We start from the raw sequence: 19,741 nt of genomic DNA on the forward strand, positions 1-19,741 counted from the left end.
AGTATAAAATATAAAATCAAGTATAAAATATAAAATTGAGCAGAATATTTACAATAAATATAGGTGGAAATATGAGAAATAAAGTTGTATTTAATACAGTGTTCAATAATAAAATGAGGTTTCTTGTTTTACATCTTAATTAATTTCTCATCATGAGCCCAGAACACCTTCACAGTCGCACAGACATGCTTCTAATAGTATGGGGCCCTCTTTTGGTAATCACATGCAGTTGCAGTTAGAAATGTATTTTGCTACAACTTTCGTTCCTTCCCTTTAAATGAAACAAAGATTATTGGATTATTTTACAAGAAAATACTATTTAAGTCTTTCTAGTTCTGTGTTCAGTTCAGTGTGTTGCTTGCCGTTTCTTTGTATTTATTTGTGAAAGTTTCAAGCTATTTCTAAAGTGAAGATTGTTTCAAAGTAAATCTTACACCATTTTCTTTTTCACTGTACTGGGAGTGACATGTTTTACAGTGAGTAACTGAAATATTTATGAAAATATGATGCCTAGTTATGTTTGACAGATTTAATTCATAAATTTTGCTGAACATTTATTTGCATGGATACCTTTCCCGTTATATACAAAAACGACTATTTATTTTTAGATGGGGGTTTTTTAGTTTTTTTTTTTTGTTGTTGTTGTTTTTACATCTGATAAAACAAAAATAGAAAGAAAGAAAAGGAGTCTATGGATAGTAATAAAAATGATTTTATTCTTCATCTGTGAGATGACATTAGCAAAGTGTTGATAACACCTTTCTTTATTTGCTCGCATAAATAATAAAATGTGTAATGAAAGTTAGCGCTTTTGAATCAAAGCAAGGTTCAAAGTAAAGACATTTTAAAATTCCATGAAAGCAATCAAATAAAAGTAACCCTCTTTCTCCTGTACATCTCTTATTTTTTCCCAGGCCCCCATGGGTCACTTGCGCTCTTCCCTGCTTTCTCATCCCCAGTCTGCATTGTGTGGACCAGATTTTGGGTGGCACAGGTAGGCAAAGAACATCCTGGATCTCTTGCCCTGTGAAGTACAGATGAATATTAGCTTACATTTGGATGTCCTAGTTTTTCCAAGAAGAAATTGGGCTACAAAGAATCTTGTTTGCTTAAACTTATTGTACTCATGCACATTTCATAAACCCACTGAAATTCATAGTCAAAAACAAGTCAACAACACCTAAAAACAACCTATCCACATAAATCTATACACAAAAACATGATAATATGTCTATATTATTTGTTAGGCTGAAATGACAAAGGAAAACAAGCTTATAATTCCAGAGGATATTATGGGTTTCTGACTTTTAGTTCTTAATCATTTGAAAGCTATTTGCTAGAGTTTGAATTGTGATTGAACAATCTGTTGTCCGATATCAAAAAGAGAGAGAGTGGCTTAAAGACAGAGAATGACACAGGATGCATAGAGGTTTGTTTGGCATGTCATAAGCATGCATTATTCAGCAAATTAGAAATTCCAATAAAGAGAATTTGAAAAGGAAAAGACTTACGCGGGAAACTGTTCTGACTGGAATCGGTGACTGTAAAAAAAAAAGAAAAGCTATTAGGAATATATGTATAAGAAAATTGCTTGAATGTTGTAATATACTCTCTCAACGATATCTCTGTGAGAAAAGTGCTATTTTATTATTATAAACCTAGAATTCTGTTTTATTACACAAACACACACACATATATAAACCTGCTTATATTAAGAAATTCTGTATACAAAACACAAAAACACTGTATATGAAAAGCCTATCAGAGCGAAAAAAATTATCCTTTATACCGTTTTAAACAATCATTTAAGAACTTAAGTAAACAACTGCCAAAAATGTGTAAAATGGGCAACTTTTGGCCATTTTACTAAGGTCCAAGTAAGTATTCCTTTCCCACCAAAACCCATCATTCACACAGTTTCTGTTCTGTCAAGTGTGTGTGTGTGTGTGTGTGTGTGTGTGTGTGTATATACCTGGTCTGATTGGTATTATTATTATACCCTGTGATGTTCCTGTCTGTGACATTGGGAAACATGTAAGATCCATGGCTGAAAACAAATATATCACAGTTATGAAGTAGAATGTGGTCATTTTTATGGACAATGTTTCAAATATGCTTGAAAATATCTTACCTTGTGCTATTAAGAAAGGGAAACCCAAGAGCATAGCTGAGGATGAGAGAGCTGAGAGTCCAGACAAGAATCATGATGTTCATCACCAGCACTGACTTACTGAACAGCACAGTGAATGTGAATGAAGCAGATCAGAGCTGATTTAAGCTTATATACAATTCCCTGACTATGCAGAAGCACATTAGTCTTTTAATGATCTGTATATGTGTGTGGTTCCCACAGGTAGAAGTTGGTTTTGTCCTTGAATAAGACTGGGACAAACATTTAAAAGACAGACAGAGACGACTGATGAGACCTTATCAATGTTTCGTAGTATAAAGAGAGAAAATAAATCACCACGTATAATACATACATACATACATACGTACACAATTTGTTTTATATATTTTCATTCAGTTTGCATATAAAATAAAAGTTTCAGTTACACAATTATTATGCCCACTTTCTTTAGTTCCTTACAGACTTGTCACTCTTGCCATGCACTATAAGTAACTGGCATACTTCTGAAAATATATCAACTATGTATGACAGATTTTGAGGTACTTAGGGGGTTGTAGTTGTTAATGAAACCTATATTGGGTTACTGGGTTAATTTTTTGCCAGTTATTTTTAGTCCTGTTTTTATGTATGATAAAACGGGCAACATATTTGTTATATTTTGATAATATTTTATCTTCAAATGAAAGAAAAGGAGTCAATGGATGGAAATAAGAATTTTTATTCTTCGTTAGTGTGGAGAGATGACATTAACAATGTGTTGAAAACATATTTCTATAGTTGCTCTTTTTGCATGAATAATAAAATGTATAATAAAAGTTACCAAGGCTCAAAGGAAAGACATTTGACAAATAAACGTGTCTGAAAACAATCAAATAAGTAACCCTCTTTCTCCTCTTCATCTCTTATTTTTTCCCAGGCCCCCAAGCGTCACTTGCGCTCTTCCCTGCCTTCTCATCCCCAGTCTGCATGCGGTTGGCCAGATTTTGGGTGGCACAGGTAGCCAAAGGACATCCTGGATCTCTTGCCCTGTGAAGTACAGATGAATATTAACTTACATTTGGATGCCATAGTTTTTCCTAGAAGAAACTGAGCTACTCATGTGAATGTGATTAACTCGTTCATAAATAGGTCAAATTCAATAGTGCTAATTATAATTTCTCACCATTTGGGTATGTCGAAACTCTGCCTAAAAAGAAAGAAAGAAACAAACAGAAAAAGTTCAATACTACTAGCACATCTGTATAACAAACAACATAACCAAATAGACAAATTAGGACGCACAAATACATGACTTGGTATCATTTAGATAGACTTACAATGCTTTGTTTAAATGTTGTTCCAATGATTTAGCATGAAATAATACAAGTAAACAAAAGCTGGGTTTTGTTTCTGGGTGCTTTATTTGCAGTCTTAGAATGTGATGTTGTGTGCTGTATGTAAATATATCTTTGCATAAAATGCTAAAAAAAAAAAAAAGACACACTGTCATTACATTTTAAGACAAATCCATTCACTTAAAACACGATTCAGTTCAAGAGTTATTTATTATAAAAATATCACCGAAAGCAAAAAGTTTGAATTGTGACTGAACAAGCTGTTTGTCATAAAAGTCCACTGAGGGCATGCTGAAGTGAACTCAAGTGCAGTTTTTTTTTATTAACAAATGTGAACTATAAATATGCAATAAACAAAGACGTGACACTGTTGTTTGTGTGTCAAAAAAGAGAGGTAGAGAATGACCCAGGATGCATAGAGGTTTGTCTGAAATGTCATAAGCAGCACATGCATTATTTAAAAAAAGCAATTCCAATGGAGAGAATTTAAAAAGAAAATGACTTACATGACTTTAATAAGATTATTTTCTTGTTGTAATTCATGTCTGTCAGAAAAGGCAAATTATTAGTGATAAGAGAGTATTTATCTTGGAAAGTTTCAGTATGAAAAAAACAGCAATTTATCAATATGTAAAATGCATACTTTTTTTCTGATGAACAGCAGTAAATAACTATAAATGTTAGCCTAATGATAACAGTGACAGAGGAAACACTGTTTATTAAAAGAGTAGATTTCATAATGTTTTATGAATAAATGAAGAACTTGTTCTTACCTGATTTAAGTTTAAAAAAAAAGAGCCCAAAATGCATATTCGCATCCAAAGTCAGAGTATGTTACTATTGCTTTCCCACCCCAGTCTGTCAACATTATTCACGCTGTTTTATTTCATCATCAAGCGTGTGTGTGTGTATATATATATACCTTGTCTGATTGCTCTTATTATACTCTGTGAAGTTCCCCTCTGTGACATTGAGAAAAGTCTCCATATGGGATCCACTGCTGAAAATGAATGCATCACAAGTGTGAAGTAGAATATCGTCATTTTTGTGGACAATGTTTCAAATATGCTTGAAAATATCTTACCTTGTGCTATTAAGAAAGGGAAACCCAAGCGCATAGCTGAGGATGAGAGAGCTGAGAGTCCAGACAAGAAACATGCTGTCCAGCAGAGTGAATGTGAACGAAGCAGATATATTTTTAATTCTCTGAGGTTTCAAAAGCTCTTTAAATATGTTAGGCATCTGTACATGTGTGTGATTCCCACAGGCAGGAGTTGGTTTTGTCCTCGAATAAGACAGGGACAAACATTTAAAAGACAGACAGGGACGATTGATGAGACCTTATCAATGTTTTGCAGTATAAAGAGAGAAAATAAGTCACCACGTATAATAAATATTAAATAAATCAATTCCAAGAGTCACAATGTTGGACAATAATCATGGGAACACGTCTGATTTTTGTCTGAAGTGTGTGTGGATATTCGGTTTCAGTTTACTTAAAAGGTCTATCAACAAAGTTTGTTTTTAACGTTGTATATTGATAAGGAACATTAGGTCCATGGACAGCCTATTTTTTGTTAAAGTCAAACCACGCTACATAACTGCCTTAATTGATCTATCATCAGTTGTTTCAGGGCTGTAGATACATCAGTTTTTTGGAGTTTCAATGGTATTTAATGTAAAATGTCCACAAGACAGGGATTCAACAAAGGCAGACTTATTTCTTTTTATTCTTAATAAGGTGTGGAAGAGTGAGCAGGAAGAAATTGTAAATTAGGAGGTTCTTCCTTTGTGGGCTACTGAGGCCTGCAGCTGAGGCTCTCTGTTAGACAGGAGAAGGTGCACCTACTGTACATACTTCCTGATTGAATATACAGTTTGTGTGCACTGCAAACATGGACAACAATGCATTTGGGTGTTGTAATGTGTTTGTTTTGGGGCCAAAATTAAACCACAGAGCCATGAAAGGCTGATCTCCAGTTATCAGAAGCGTTTATTTATCTCCCCCACAATCTTTTTATTTCCTACTGTTGACACTGTGAGTAACTGACACATTTATGAAACTATGTGAGTTTTGTATGTTTCTTCATCAAAATAAAGAAAGGAATAAATGTATGGTAAAATAAATGATCAATGGAAAGATATCTTACAAGTAAATGTGTCATGAAAGCAATCAAATAAAAGTAACCTTTATTCTCCTATACATCTCTTATTTTTTCCCAGGCCCCCATGCATCACTTGCGCTCTCCCCTGCTTTCTCATCCCCGGTCTGCATCCTGTGGACCAGATTTTGTGTGACACAGGTAGCCAAAAAGCATCCTGGACCTGACCCCCTGTGAAGTACAGATGAATATTAGCTTACAGTTTGGATGCCACAGTTATTCCTAGAAAAAATTGGGCTACTCATTAATGCGTTTATGAACAGGCAAATTCATATTTGAATGTTATAATGTTAATTATAAATTCTCAGTTGATTAACTCATCAATTGATCTCAAAAGAAACAAACAAACAAAAACAGGTCAATATGAAAAGCATAACAAACATCCAAACCACAAAAATGTGTTTTACTATCATTGGGATGCACTCGGAATTGTTTAGTATGTTGAATTCTTTAATCGCATGTTGTTTTAATGATTCAGCATTAAATAATATAAGTAAACAAAAGTGCATCTGGGTACTTTTTCAGTCTGAGAATGTGAGACAATGTTGTACATGTCAAAATCTTTACAAAAAAAAAAAGATAAAATAGGCACAAAAGTATTTTATATTTTAAGCATTGTGACATTGGTTTACTTTAAAAAAGAAAGAAAGACTGCAGCATCACATTTACAATGAGAATTTGAACTTGTTTCAACACCAACATTACAGTCCTTGAATAAGACAGGGACACACATTTAAAAGACAGACAGAGACGATTGATGAGACCTTATCAATGTTTTGTAGTATAAAGAGAGACAATAATTTACAACAAATAAATAAATTCCAAAAGTCACAATGTTGGACAATAATCATGGGAAAATGTCAGATTTTTGTCTGACGTGTGTGTGGATATTCTTTTACTTAACAGGTCTATCAACAAAGTTTGTTTTTAACATTTTATATTGAGAAAGAACATTGTGTCAGCCATATCTTTTGTTAACATCAAACCAAGCTATAACTGGCTTAATTGATCTATTATCAGTTGTTTCAGGGCTGTAGATACATGAGATTGTATGAGTTTCAATAGCCTTTTATATATGAATGACCCTTTTTACAGCACTGGGGATGTGATGTTTTCATAATCAGTTCTCATATATCTCCTATGATTACTGGACAACATAATGTTACTACACATAATCAAAAAATTAGATGATATTTGAAAACAGCTTCGAAAGGTTGAACCTTTTAGACGACAGATGACAATGACAAAAAGTGCATTTATAGCACATTATACAGTATTACAATTAGATGTCCAGTTATAATTTATAGTTATTTATAGATTCAATGAGGAATGTATGTTAGCTTCTGCAACCCATTATTATGAGCTTAGAGGTGTGTGGGGTACTGTACTGTGCTAAAGTAATCTTGTAAAATCCAAATAGCTTTACAGATCTTTATTGGCAAGGGTTTAAATAACGTTTTTTTTTTTCATGCTTGTTCAATGAACCATAAGCAATTATTGCATATGCGCCTGTGAAACAAGAGTAAACCGTTTTTTATGTCTCAGTTGTTGGACTTTTTATGTTTATGTTTATGCATGTTAAGTAATTCGCTGGAAATAAAAGCTGTTGAATGTGAGAGGATGTTTCTTTTTTTCTGAGCTGAGTTGAAATATTGTGTAAATTCATTATTAATAACAAATATTTAGAAAAAAAAACATGTCAATAAAATACATGTTCCTTAATAAAATAAAGGAAAGACACTATAGGTTAAAAAAAAATCTGCAAATTAATCAGCTTCCTATAAACATGCATGAATAAAACTTAGCACATATGTTTTCACTTATGGATTTGTTATATGGTTTTGCAATCCAAAACGAAAGACAAAGAAATTTAATCTAAATAGTCTTTAATCCACAATACGCAGGAACACATACTCAAACCACACAATAACCAACTGCAAAATGAGAAAGAAAGAAAAAAAAAACAGGATACACATATCATTAGTAATTAAGGAAACAGGAACTAAACTGAAGGAAACACGGGAACAAGAACAAGAACTTAATGAAGTTAAAAGTGACACTGAAAGTTTACTGAATTTAGGCCTACATATTTCCTGATTTATTATACAACATAGATAACAATGAGTATTCCATTCTATATTGTTGCATTTCTGTATTGTTATGTGTGTTTTTGAGCCAACTTGTAATATAAAAAATGTTTTATTACAGAAAAATCACTTGGAACTTTTTTTACAGAAATATCTCATATTTCATAGAAATATTATTATTTTCTTTTTACCATATTCACCCGCAGTGCCTCGCCATCAGGTGCAACAACATTTACAGTAAGACCCAATTACCCTGCTTATAAAATCAGTCATTTAAAAATATAAAAATTGCAATATAATATGCTGTTCCATTTTCCATATAATGGGTAAGGTTTCACTAAAAATGATTAAAAACAAATGTCTGCTAGACTGGACAGAAATAAATAGCAGGATTTCAACTATAATTATTCTCATCGAAATAAAAACAGAAACATCGCAACACTACTGTAAGAGAATAAGATTCTGAGTGTATCTTGCCTAAACACAACATGCTTAAATAAATCCTGTTTTCACAGAAGATTACAGCAAGCCTAAGATATCGGAGCACATCACTTCACTGTATTGCATTAGTGCAACTTCCTCTTATAGTCAGTCAAAACACCACTGGATCTTTGATCACTCGGGATCATGCTTCACTTCTTGCCAATTCCCATTGGATCACTGGTCATGTCCCCAGCAATCTCATTACCAGCCTGTAGCTTTGACCCCAGGTTCCACAAGGAGCAAGTGGACAGAAAACAACCCCTTCGGCTGAAAAGACAGAGAATTTCAGGCACCAAGAAATACTGAATGAGAATTTAAAATGGAATATTCTGTCCTTTTGTCAGTAAGGAAATGATTTAAAGGCCATTTGCTGTAATACGAGTCATGCATCTGGTGTGTGTCAAAAAGAATGAAGGTGATGCAGAGAATGACACGGGAATAACGAGACAAGAAGTCATTTGTTCTTCTTTATGGTGACATTTCACTAGTCATTTAAGATTTGATTTCTGTGTGAAAGCGATTAATGAAAGCTGTCATGAATGCATCCATTTTAATTTGGCATTTTAGATTAGTGTGGTCTAACAGAGGCCAAAAACACAGTATAATTATCGATGTGATTATGAACAAAACAAGCATTCTTTGTGCAATTTGTCTTTATGCTATGTCAGAAGGGCAGCATACATTAATGAACTAATTAATACACTACTATGTAAAGAATGATTCCATTATTTTAAATGCAAATGTTAACACCTTTAACTAACACACTTTCTTTTTTAAATACAAGGAAAACTATTGTTATATGAGCTACCAGTTAAAAGTTTACCCATTATCACATACAAATATATAATATAATATAATATAATATAATATAATAAATATAATATATAATATAATATAATATTTGTATTGCATGCATTATTTAAAAAATAAAAAATAAATGCATGACTTACGCGGAAGGCCTTTTTCGGATCCTAATTTCAGATACATAGGAAAAGTCAAGACATTTGGGTTAGATGAGAGAATTGGTTTAGCATTCTGTTGGACTCTATGGGATTCCAAATTTTCTATACCTGTTCGTCAGATTGGTCTTAATATACTCTGTGGAGTTGCTCTCTGTGACATTTGGAAAAGTCTCCATGTGAGATACACTGTTGAAAAGAATACATTTACATTTATTTTTGTGGAAAAATACACATTAACTCATAGGTATGCATGAAAATATCTTACCTTGTGCTATTAAGCATGGGAAACCCAAGAGTGTAGCTGAGGATCAGAAAGCTGAGAGTCCAGACAAGAATCATGATGTTCATCACCAGCACTGACTTACTGAACAACACAGTGAATGTGAATGAAGCAGATCAGAGCTGATTTAAGCTTATATACAATTCCCTGACTATTCAAAAGCTCTTTCATCTTTTAGGGATCTGAGTTGTGTGTGATTCCCACAAGCCGGAGTACGTTTTGTCCTTGAATGAGACAGGGACAGAAGAGTGATGGGACCTTGTCAATGTTCTGAAAACATTTGGGAGCTGATAGTAATTGTGTAAGAAACCACAGAAAGATGAATCACTCCCTCTCACAGTGTTTGGACATTCTTTGAACTACAGTAAACTTAGATATATCAGTTTTTAGGTTTCAGTTAGACTTCCGTGTGCGTGACAACACAGTGCTAATATGATTTCCAGGAACTAGCACCAAAGCAGTTCATTTCTCATTCCTTATGATTTTTACCTCGTGTGGTTTTTACACATGGTTGATTATCCTAATGTGTATCTTACTTTTTTGCAAGAGCATGTATTTAGAATATTAAGCCAAACAAAATATATTTCACCTTGATTGAACTTTTCACCTTGGTTTCTTCTAATCCATGTGGTATAATTCGCACACAAAAAAAAATTCTATTATCGTTTAATATTTATAAGTATTTTGATGTACTTTTTGGCTTTTTAAATATTTGTTATTGTATACTAATATACTGTAAAATAATATATATTTTTTTAGACATCAGATATTCATCACACAAAAGCAAAAGAGTGTCAGACTCCATTTCTACAAAAAAAAAAAAAATTCTATTATCGTTTAATATTTATAAGTATTTTGATGTACTTTTTGGCTTTTTAAATATTTGTTATTGTATACTAATATACTGTAAAATAATATATATTTTTTTAGACATCAGATATTCATCACACAAAAGCAAAAGAGTGTCAGACTCCATTTCTTTTAATAAACTGCAAGTCACAGTTCTGAAGACATAAGTTAACACATTTAATTACATCACATCATGTAGCCTAAAGCTCTTTGCAGTGCTCAAAGTGACAGCCAATACAATGACAAAATGTGCATTTATAGCACATCATATTACAGTTACAGATAGCATTTTAAGTTATTTGATACCGATTTAAATGGGGAACATTGGCTTTGCAGTCCAATATTGTCAGCTTTGAGATGAAAGAACTGAAATATTAATGGTATAGACAGTACAATATAATAAATTCTTTTAACTTAATTTCTTGTGGTATATAATGTCTGTTGCACAAGGGGTAAAATAACACATATCCTTTTTTTTGCCATTTTTATATATAATACAATTAATTATATTATATTATATACATTTAAACAATTATTATTAGGAGCACTGACAAACAATTTCCTCTTCTTCAAACTTGGGAATGTCAAAAATCACAGAACATCACATTAACAACACATCATTATTTAATCTTTATAATACGGGTTCCAGCTTCAACAAGACGGATGAGATCAAGAAGTAAAACTCGTTTACTCTCACACCTGCCCAGGCCAGACCGTGACCCCACAGGGGTATCGGCTTATCGGAAGTCCTCTGCTGAAAACATGCCCTTGGCCCGTCTCAGGATGGAATCTTTGGAGGCGTCATACGGATGCTCTTTTGAAGGAATCTCCAGAACGGCCGGGATTGACTCCATGTGGGCATCTATAGCATGACGAATCATCTCTGCGATGAACTGGTTGATGAGGATGATGCCAATGTCACTGCGAGCCAGGAAACTCCTGGAAATGAAGAACAGATATAACTGATGTTAAAATTCAAGTAACAAAAATGACATGTGTATTATAAATTATGCAAACTTCTATTCTGAGTAAAAATTTGATTATTTGAAAACTATAAAATGATAAAGTGATAGATAGATAGATAGATTTATGTGTGATACACGTTATCACAATGATAAACCTTAATATAACCTTAAGATTTCATATATTTATGATTGCACAATTATTTGGATTGTAATATATGATCTTAAATCATTTAAGCGTTTCTAATCCTGTCTCTTACTTGAAGGTCTCCTCTATCTCTGTGATGCTAGTGTCCTTTTCCACCACCAAGAAATTTGGTTTTCGGTTTTTGTTCAGTTCTCCGATCCCTCCGAGGAGGAATCCGGTACATGTGTCTTCGTCCCCTATAACGGCGATTAATTTCCCCCGTCCAGGCATTTTGGCTTTTGCTTATATTTGCTCAAATGGCAGACAGAATGGATGAAATGTTTTTCCGTCCTGCTGGATCATATGCTTTAATCAGCTGACTACAGCACTTCCGCTTTGACTAAACCGTTCACGCTTTATGTAGACAGCTGATCTGGGGTCTGTGCTGCTCGTGTTAATGTGGCGATTATGACAGGAAATCTGATCCTGAATCAGATTAAGTGCGTTAACAGCCTCAACACTGGCAGAATTCTGTAACTATAAAACATATTCTAATCATTTTGCGGATTTCATCACGTGTTGTGGCATAAAAACCTAAGTGATGTCAAATTTATAGGAAAATCCATCGACCTTGTGATATGACGTTATAAACACGCGACGCTTGCTGGTCAGTCACGTGAGGCGTGGTGTGAAGGAAGACAACAGTGTAAATTCATCTGCACTGCCTAAAAATGGTACGTTAAAGTTACATTTAATTTTCACTTTGGGGGGGCATTTGTCGAGCTTAATGTTTCTTTTGATGAAAAGGTTTTGATGTGGTGTGCGTATGCGTATGGAAAAGTGATACAGATTATAAATAATGTGATAAAAAGCAGTAGGCTATAAGAAACTATTAGCTAGATGAGCTCTGCTAATGTTTATTTCCTGCATTTTCTTGTGTTGAATTGCAGACCACCGCTCTGACCCAAGGTTTAGAGAGAATACCCGATCAGATTGGGTATTTGGTTATTAGTGAGGAAGGTGTACTTGCGGTAAGTTATTAAACACTTAATATGCAGTAAAGTTCATTATATATTGCAACCTCTTGACATAATGAGATGAAATGTGTTGAAAAAGAATCTTGAGTTTTGAAGAGGAAATTCCATTAGAATTGACCAAACAATTCATTTTAATATAATATACTTATGTCAAATAAAAATACAAGTGTGTGTGTATATATATATATATATATATACTGTTATATGATGAGTTCAGATGTAAAAGCCTCCAAGTGCCGTCTGAAATTTTCATCTAAAATGAGCATTTTTATCAGGCTCTTATGTTTAGGTTTGGTGATTTTACTCTAATGGCAATGTTTAGGTCCTTTTCTATGCAATTAAAGTGAAATAACTGAACATAAATATAGGAGCCTGATAAAAATGCTCATTTTAGAAGAAAATTTCAGACGGCACTTAGAGGCTTTTGCGTCTGAACTCTTCATAGATGGGTAGATATACAGATGATAAATCCTGTCCTGTTACAGTCCGCAGGAGAGCTGGAGAATGACGAGCACACAGCAGGAGTGATCATGCAGATGGTCAGAACAGCTTGTCGTTTCAGATTGCATGGGACAGCTGAGCCCCCTTTCAAACGCATGTCAGGTAATAAACATGCATATTTTCACCTAGATGAATCTCTTAAAGCCTGTCAGAAATGTGTTTGTTTAGAATGTTTCACCCTAATATCAAGAGAAAATTAAGAAATTATATATTTAGCATTATTTTTATTATACAATTTCCCCTCAACTGTCATTACTATAGTGTGTGTGTGTGTGTGTACGCCAGCGCTCATTCAGATTTAAACTTAACGCAGATTGTCAGGGCGGACCTTTATGCAAAAATGGAAATGCTTGCGTTAATTTGTTACATTTACAGTTAAGCATATGACCGTAAACTGAAAGTTTTTGCCCTGAGGACGCACACGCATCTGTCAAACTGCCTGACAGGCCAAGCCATAAGCTAATGCATTAAGTTAGTTTAAAGCTTAAAATAAATAATTCTCATGTTTTGGGCAGCTTGGTTCACGTACTTCTCCCGCAGCATCTCATTCTGTTTCCTCCACTATTTTTAGATGCATTTTGTAATTCAGTGCTGTTATTTGACGCGACCGGCTGAAGTTGGACGTGCACTGTGGGCAGACCCGACTAATCGATATCGAGAATCGTTGTCGATTATTTTCATTATCGATTAGTTGTTGCAGCCCTAAATCTATCACTTAGTAAATATCCTAATGTTATTTTGTGTTTTTTGTTTACAGTGATGTTCGAAGACTACGTTTATGCTGTGACCATCTCTGGACAGAAAGTTTTTGTAGTCAAAAGGCAGAACAACCAGCGGGAACCTGTTATTGTGTAGTAAAGAGGACAGTATGGACTGATCTTACCCATTATTACAAGCTCAAAATGGTGCCCTCACATTGAAATGACCCAGCCATTACAACTATCTGATGTTTAGCACAATCACAATCAATTTCTTTTGTAAAGACTTTATTACGCCGATTTGGGGGTGGTGTCAGGTGTATTTGACCTGAACCAGAGTAAGTTAATGTGTTTTTCTTGTATGATTATAATGTTACAAACTGGTTAAGGGATTTATCTTATGTCTTTTAATGCAGGAGTAAATGCTATCAATATTTTAGCCCCATTTATGCTTGAGTGGTCACATTTAAGGTATTACTGGAGTTCATTATATGTGTGTATTTACATTTAACCCATACAGTCCATTAACCTATGATTTCCTCATACAAATACATGACCTTAAGGACCTGCTTATCACATCCTATTTTTATGCAGGAATTATAATAGACTCGAATTATGTATACAAACACATGCATTAGCCACGGAAGCAGTTTTTCTTCAACAATGTTACACTGGGTGTTATAATTTCATTATAAATTTCATATTCCAGTCTTAACGTAAAGTGTGAAACCTTGTAGTAAGGTGTTATAATATGAAGTTATTTTCCTTGGGATCTGTGAAAGCAGAAATTTAAGTGCACTGAATGCATCTTGCAGTCTATTTCCAAACAGGCTTGAAATTGCATCTTTGAATAATTGCATTAACAATAATATATGAAATAAAGTACTATGCATATTTTACTTTCTTTTTTGGTTGTAGAAAATAAGCATTGAATTGTGGATACATACAATAAATGTTTAATAATAAAATATTGTACTATAACCTTTTTTTTGAAGCTTAAACTGTATGTCCGTCATGGTCTTACCATGCATAAAGTAAAAAAAAAATATATATATATATATATACACTGTCAAAAACTATTTTTACATTTTATACTGAATTCTTAAAGTAATATATATATATATATATATATGTTTAAATGATTCCACTCGTGAGCATAATGTAGAACAAGATTAGTTTTTCTTTTACAAATTTTACTGAATTGACAAAAGTGCTTTTGTCTGTCATAATCTTGACTGAATGACTGTTACTGCATATTAAAATGTAATAGTCATTCATACCCTAGAAGAAAACTTGTTTTCCTGTTCGTAGTCTGGAATGATATTCTTTATGAGAGTAATTTTGGAAATTACTAATCTTACTCAGTTTCACAATTCCTTTATGCTTTTATCCCCGTCTACCCCTAAAAAATACAATACTTACCTTCATCTTTCATCCTTGTTTTTTTTTTTTTTATAAATTTTTTATGGTTTTGACATTGTTTAATATACAGAATAAAACAGACAAACAATCAGCTTTGCAAATGTACCATGTATAATATGGAGTAATCTTCTAACATTATCAGATGCTATCTTTCATCCTTGTTTTATAGCAAAACATACTTATACTATACAGGGTTAAATGACTAATAAGATGATGAAGCTTTAAAAAATATATATATGGAATGGGTGACAAAGGAGAAGAAATTGGGATGGAAAATATGGAAAAGTCCGTTAGAACAGGAACTGATTACAAAGTCCTGAATATGAAGTTGAAACAAGCAAAGAGCATTTCGACATGTCCTGTACTGCAACACACGTCTGGCATCTCATATGTTATTTATTTGCATCTGATTTCTGCTCGAGCACTTTTGAGCAATTCTCTGTTCTTAATAGTTTGATTGTTTTTTATATAACCAATTCAGAGGCCTAGTTTGTCTGTCAGGTCACTCACTGTCATGGCATTGGGAAGGACCTGTTTGTTAGCAAACACTAGCAACACTGCCTCTCTCAGTTCAACCTCCTGTAGCTGAATAAAACCAAAGGGAGATGCTTTTCGAAACAGTGCCACTGTGCACAGTTTACTAGAAAGTATCAGACGTAATAACACATCACTCCTGAAGTTTTAGAGAGTTTACATGGCCTGTGTCATGGGTTTTTGAGAGGGCACACGAGAGTGCAAGGTTGTCCACAGAAAAATAGTGTAAAAAAATATTTTTAAAATTATTTACTTTATAATTTTTATAAAGTAAACATATCATGGTTTAGAAAAATGTTAAAGTGCGAGTATAAAATGATACAACAGGCTTTTGAGGAACATTTATTTGTGCATCTCTCAATCATTTGTATTGCATTGCATTATTCAACTTACAATGAAAATAACAGAGCTTTGATCATAAAACTTAACTAAACATTAAAATATTAAAACATATTGGGAGCTATAGAGTGACAACTGACATTGATATGCATTTTATGTATGTGGTTACAAAGATATCAGTAATTTACATTACAAACTATCAGAATTTTTTATTACATTTTCACCAATAACAACAACTGCACCAAATTGCATATTTTTGCTCATTTTAGCCAGGGTTATTATAGTTAAATGAAAAACTAATAGACATTTTCGTTACTTGAAATAAAATAAACATTAACTAAAATAAAATAAAATATACAAAAGCCTATTTCAGCCATTTGCTGGAAATATTTCTTATTGTTGTGTAGCTGATGTAGAATAACTAAAAACCAAAATAAAAATATATTAAAAATATAGTACAATTGTCAAAAACAGACAAAATGACTCAAATTTAAACTAAAGTTAAATTGAAAACAAAACCTAAAAATGAAAGCTATTTCAAAATTTTAATAAAAACTAAAATACCATCTAAATGTTACAAAAATGATACTTGCTTGGGTCTCTGAACAAAAGGTAGGTATTTTTTTTCTCCTTGAGTGGGATCTCAAGTATATCACTATATTTTCACAGTATATGGGTCATAAAAGATATATATCAAATACGATACAAAAAAGCAAGGTTTTATATTTTGTCTAAAGGTTTGATAAACTTCCATTACGAAAGAAAACATACTACTATTGAACATGGCTAATATGCCACAGCCGAATATCAAATAGCATACTATGCCATAAACGTAGGCACTTTTGTTGTGGTGTAAGAGTGCATAACTTCGAGTGTGTATTAAATGATTTTGAAAGTGATGTAGCCTACTCTTTTCAGTCTTATTCTACATTAACTATAGATGGCGGTAGTCACTGTTTACGTTTGAGAACAGCATTAACCACAACAAACAAAGAAGTGAAAGCAATGGACAATATATTTTCCCAGCTCGATTCATATTTGTTATATGCATATTTTTATAGATTATATTTAAAAATCGAATAATCTGGCATATAAAACCGATTTGTAATGCACTTGTAAGATTTATTTTAAATTAAACTTTAACTTTTAATTTTCAGTCAAACGTCACTTCCCAACCAGGAAGCGACGGCTGCAAGTAAACAGGACACGTACTCCGGTAATGAGATATTTCTGCTTTTAAATACGCTTATATGAACAACAAACGTTATTAAGAGCACATTCGGTTAACGTGTTTTGCACAGTGCTTTAGACATAAATGTCATAATGTGGGATTTAATGTAATGTATGTTTTCTTACACCTTTACAACTTGCTAACTAATTAGCTAAAGACAACAATCACCGATATGAGCTATAAATATAGTCAGTATTATCTTAAAATACCGGGCAAAAGCAGTTTCAAAGACTAACAACAAAACACGAAAAAGTTTAAAGTTTGTTTTATTTTCATTTTATTATTTGTGCTTTCCATTGATAATACTAAAGTGTGAAACAAACATTATTCACAAAAGCATTTTGGAAATGTTTAGGTTTAAGCAAACTCCAAATATTGTGAAATGCTGCTAAATGATTTTCTTCATTGCTCTTCTTTTATTTCACAGTCATAAATCTGTTTACTTTGCAGGTGGAGATCCCATCAGAGAGTATGAAAACTGACTGACACTGATACACCATGGAAAAGTTCGGTATGAGCTTTGGTGGAGGCCCAGGCAAGAAGGAGCTGCTAGAAACCATCGAAGTGCAGAAGAAACAGCTTGTGAAGTATCAGACGCGCTTTAAAGATGTTGTCAGAGCGTACCAAAGCCTACTCAAGGAAAAAGAGGCCTTGGAAGCCAGCCTGAAGGTGCTGACCATTTCGCAGGAGGTCGATTTAAGCCAGTGTGGTCATAACCTGTCATTTGGTGTAGGTACAGAAAACGCTGAACGACCTTTGCCCTCTGACCTTGGGGATGACCGATCTTCACTTCACAGCGAAGACAGCCTGGATACAGCAGCCTCTGCTGAAACGGCCACTAGCGTGACCAGCAACAGCACTAAAGGAGACCAAATAGAGGAGGACCAAAGCTGTGCTGTAGATGGAGCCACCGCTGGGACTGTCGCAAACGCATTGCCTCAGCAATCTGAGGAGGCAAGTGGGTCTGAAAGTGGCATCAGCAGCAGCAGTAGCAGTGGATGTACGGAGCCGCCACCACCTGCAGCGGACACAGACCGCCGTATCATCCAACTAAAGATGCAGCTCTCCACTCTGACCAGTTCCTTAGCCACCGTCACTCAAGAAAAGTCCAGAATGGAAGCTTCATTCCAGGCAGACAAGCGCAAAATGAAGCAGGAGCTGGAGGAGCTGCAGGCCAGGATGGAGGAAGAGCAGAAGCAGCACCAGCTGGAGCATCAGAGCCTGCTGGAGCAGCTGGCGGAGAGCAAAGCCCGTGTCATAACCCAGCAACACGAACGGGAGCAGGAGCAGGGCGATCATGTGCTCATGCTCCGAGAGCTCCAGAAACTCCTGCAGGAGGAGAGGGGACTGAGACAGGATGCCGAACTCAAACTGGAGGATTCGCGAGAGGCGTTGGCTGAAGCCATGCAGGTGGCAGACCGAGGGATAGATTATGAAACGCAGCTGAAAGAAATCACTCAAGAACGGGAGGAGCTGAGGAAAAGCCTGAAGGCTGCAGCAGCGGAGAAGAGCAAACCTGATCCACGTGTCGAGGAGCTCCAGCAAGAGATTGCAGAGCTCAAAGCTCACTTCAACCAGCAGCTTCAGCAGGAAATCAGAAAGGTATGTTTTGAATTGGGGTTGGGCGATGTCTACAAAATTGGCATCGGACGATGTCTACAGTGAAACATCGCGATGGACGATGACATCGGGGGGGTTAGGGGGTGTGCCCAAAGCGTGAATCCCTATTCAGAAAGGCACAGAAACCAAATAAGGATTGCTAACGGTTGCCTGTTAAATTACAGTAGCTACATAAAATTTCACTTTCTGTTTATTTCTGTATATTAGAAATGACTGAGGACGATGACGAATGATTTGCAAAATGTGTGGTAAGTACTGCCGCTAAACAGAGTACGTTACGTGCGATCGCGAATCTCCAAAGTGAAAGTGAAACTAAAAAGAGATTGTGCATTCAAAAGCAGTTTCAATGCCAGGCATAATAGCAGCTAACTCTCTCTAACTGCGAGAGAAAATATTGAAATATATATTTTCCTCCCATCTTGTATTTATTCTCTTTAGGGGTTCTGTAGTACACGTCATTTTCTTTCCGAACACTGTATTGGGATGCGGCGGATTGCGGGTGTACGATACTGGCTCAACATCGTGATGTCTATCAGCCATCGGCGATGGACTACGGCATCGTCTTATCGGCCCAACCCTATTTTGAATATGACGTATCTTACAGTTTTGTCTTGAAATCCACATATTGGGTTTATAACATTAATTAATGTCTCCTCACTTAAAATTTAACAGGCTGTTTTGTTTTGCGATGTAATGCAAGTAGCACATGTAGCAGAAGAACAGATCTTTCTTCCGTATTGTGACGTACTTACATGTGAGCACTGTTGCCAACTCTCGCAAGACAAATAAGCAACCGCTGCTTCAAAAACAAGCCCAAAACAAGCCCAATTTTTTAATGATTTATTATCATTAATATTATTTATTATCAATTATGTATTACCAATAAATGAGCCTGCAACATATTAAACTGAAACCACTCTTTTATCTGAAAAGCAAAAACAGAATTGTACAAAAATCAGCAAACTGCAACAAAAATGGGAAC

The 19,741-nt window shown here is 34.5% G+C and overlaps 3 protein-coding genes and 1 long non-coding RNA gene across 5 annotated transcripts in view; 2 read left to right on the forward strand and 2 right to left on the reverse strand.

Annotated features, from left to right (window-relative positions):
• Nucleotides 1-1,510: 1,510 nt before the first annotated feature.
• LOC107738814 (uncharacterized) lies at nt 1,511-2,271 on the reverse strand. Its single transcript, XR_001639930.1, has 3 exons — nt 2,132-2,271; nt 1,973-2,047; nt 1,511-1,541 (listed from the first exon to the last, which is right to left on the reverse strand). It is a non-coding gene; the product is annotated as an uncharacterized LOC107738814 (long non-coding RNA).
• An 8,131-nt stretch (nt 2,272-10,402) lies between these two features.
• On the reverse strand, nt 10,403-11,778 carry atp6v1f (ATPase H+ transporting V1 subunit F). The gene is made up of 2 exons (XM_016550670.1): nt 11,511-11,778; nt 10,403-11,227 (listed from the first exon to the last, which is right to left on the reverse strand). The coding sequence occupies exons 1-2, from the start codon at nt 11,666-11,668 to the stop codon at nt 11,026-11,028; spliced, it is 360 nt and encodes a 119-aa protein (XP_016406156.1). The 5' UTR covers nt 11,669-11,778; the 3' UTR covers nt 10,403-11,025.
• A 159-nt stretch (nt 11,779-11,937) lies between these two features.
• lamtor4 (late endosomal/lysosomal adaptor, MAPK and MTOR activator 4) lies at nt 11,938-14,162 on the forward strand. The gene is made up of 4 exons (XM_016550671.1): nt 11,938-12,111; nt 12,328-12,408; nt 12,900-13,017; nt 13,673-14,162. The coding sequence occupies exons 1-4, from the start codon at nt 12,109-12,111 to the stop codon at nt 13,768-13,770; spliced, it is 300 nt and encodes a 99-aa protein (XP_016406157.1). The 5' UTR covers nt 11,938-12,108; the 3' UTR covers nt 13,771-14,162.
• Nucleotides 14,163-17,022: 2,860 nt separating this feature from the next.
• The window catches only part of LOC107738815 (GRIP and coiled-coil domain-containing protein 1-like), a 13,463-nt gene continuing 10,744 nt past the window's right edge, over nt 17,023-19,741 (forward strand). The window contains exons 1-2 of one of the 2 annotated variants that reach the window (XM_016550672.1): nt 17,023-17,124; nt 17,590-18,741. In XM_016550672.1, the coding sequence (XP_016406158.1) occupies nt 17,638-18,741 (1,104 nt within the window). In that variant the 5' untranslated portion in view covers nt 17,023-17,124; nt 17,590-17,637. Of the gene's footprint in view, nt 17,125-17,187; nt 17,251-17,589; nt 18,742-19,741 lie in introns of those variants that run through there. The other variant, XM_016550673.1, reaches the window with a different exon arrangement.

The sequence above is a fragment of the Sinocyclocheilus rhinocerous genome, unplaced genomic scaffold, assembly GCF_001515625.1.
Source record: "Sinocyclocheilus rhinocerous isolate Xijiao unplaced genomic scaffold, SAMN03320098_v1.1 scaffold3117, whole genome shotgun sequence".
Taxonomy (NCBI): Eukaryota; Metazoa; Chordata; class Actinopteri; order Cypriniformes; family Cyprinidae; genus Sinocyclocheilus; species Sinocyclocheilus rhinocerous.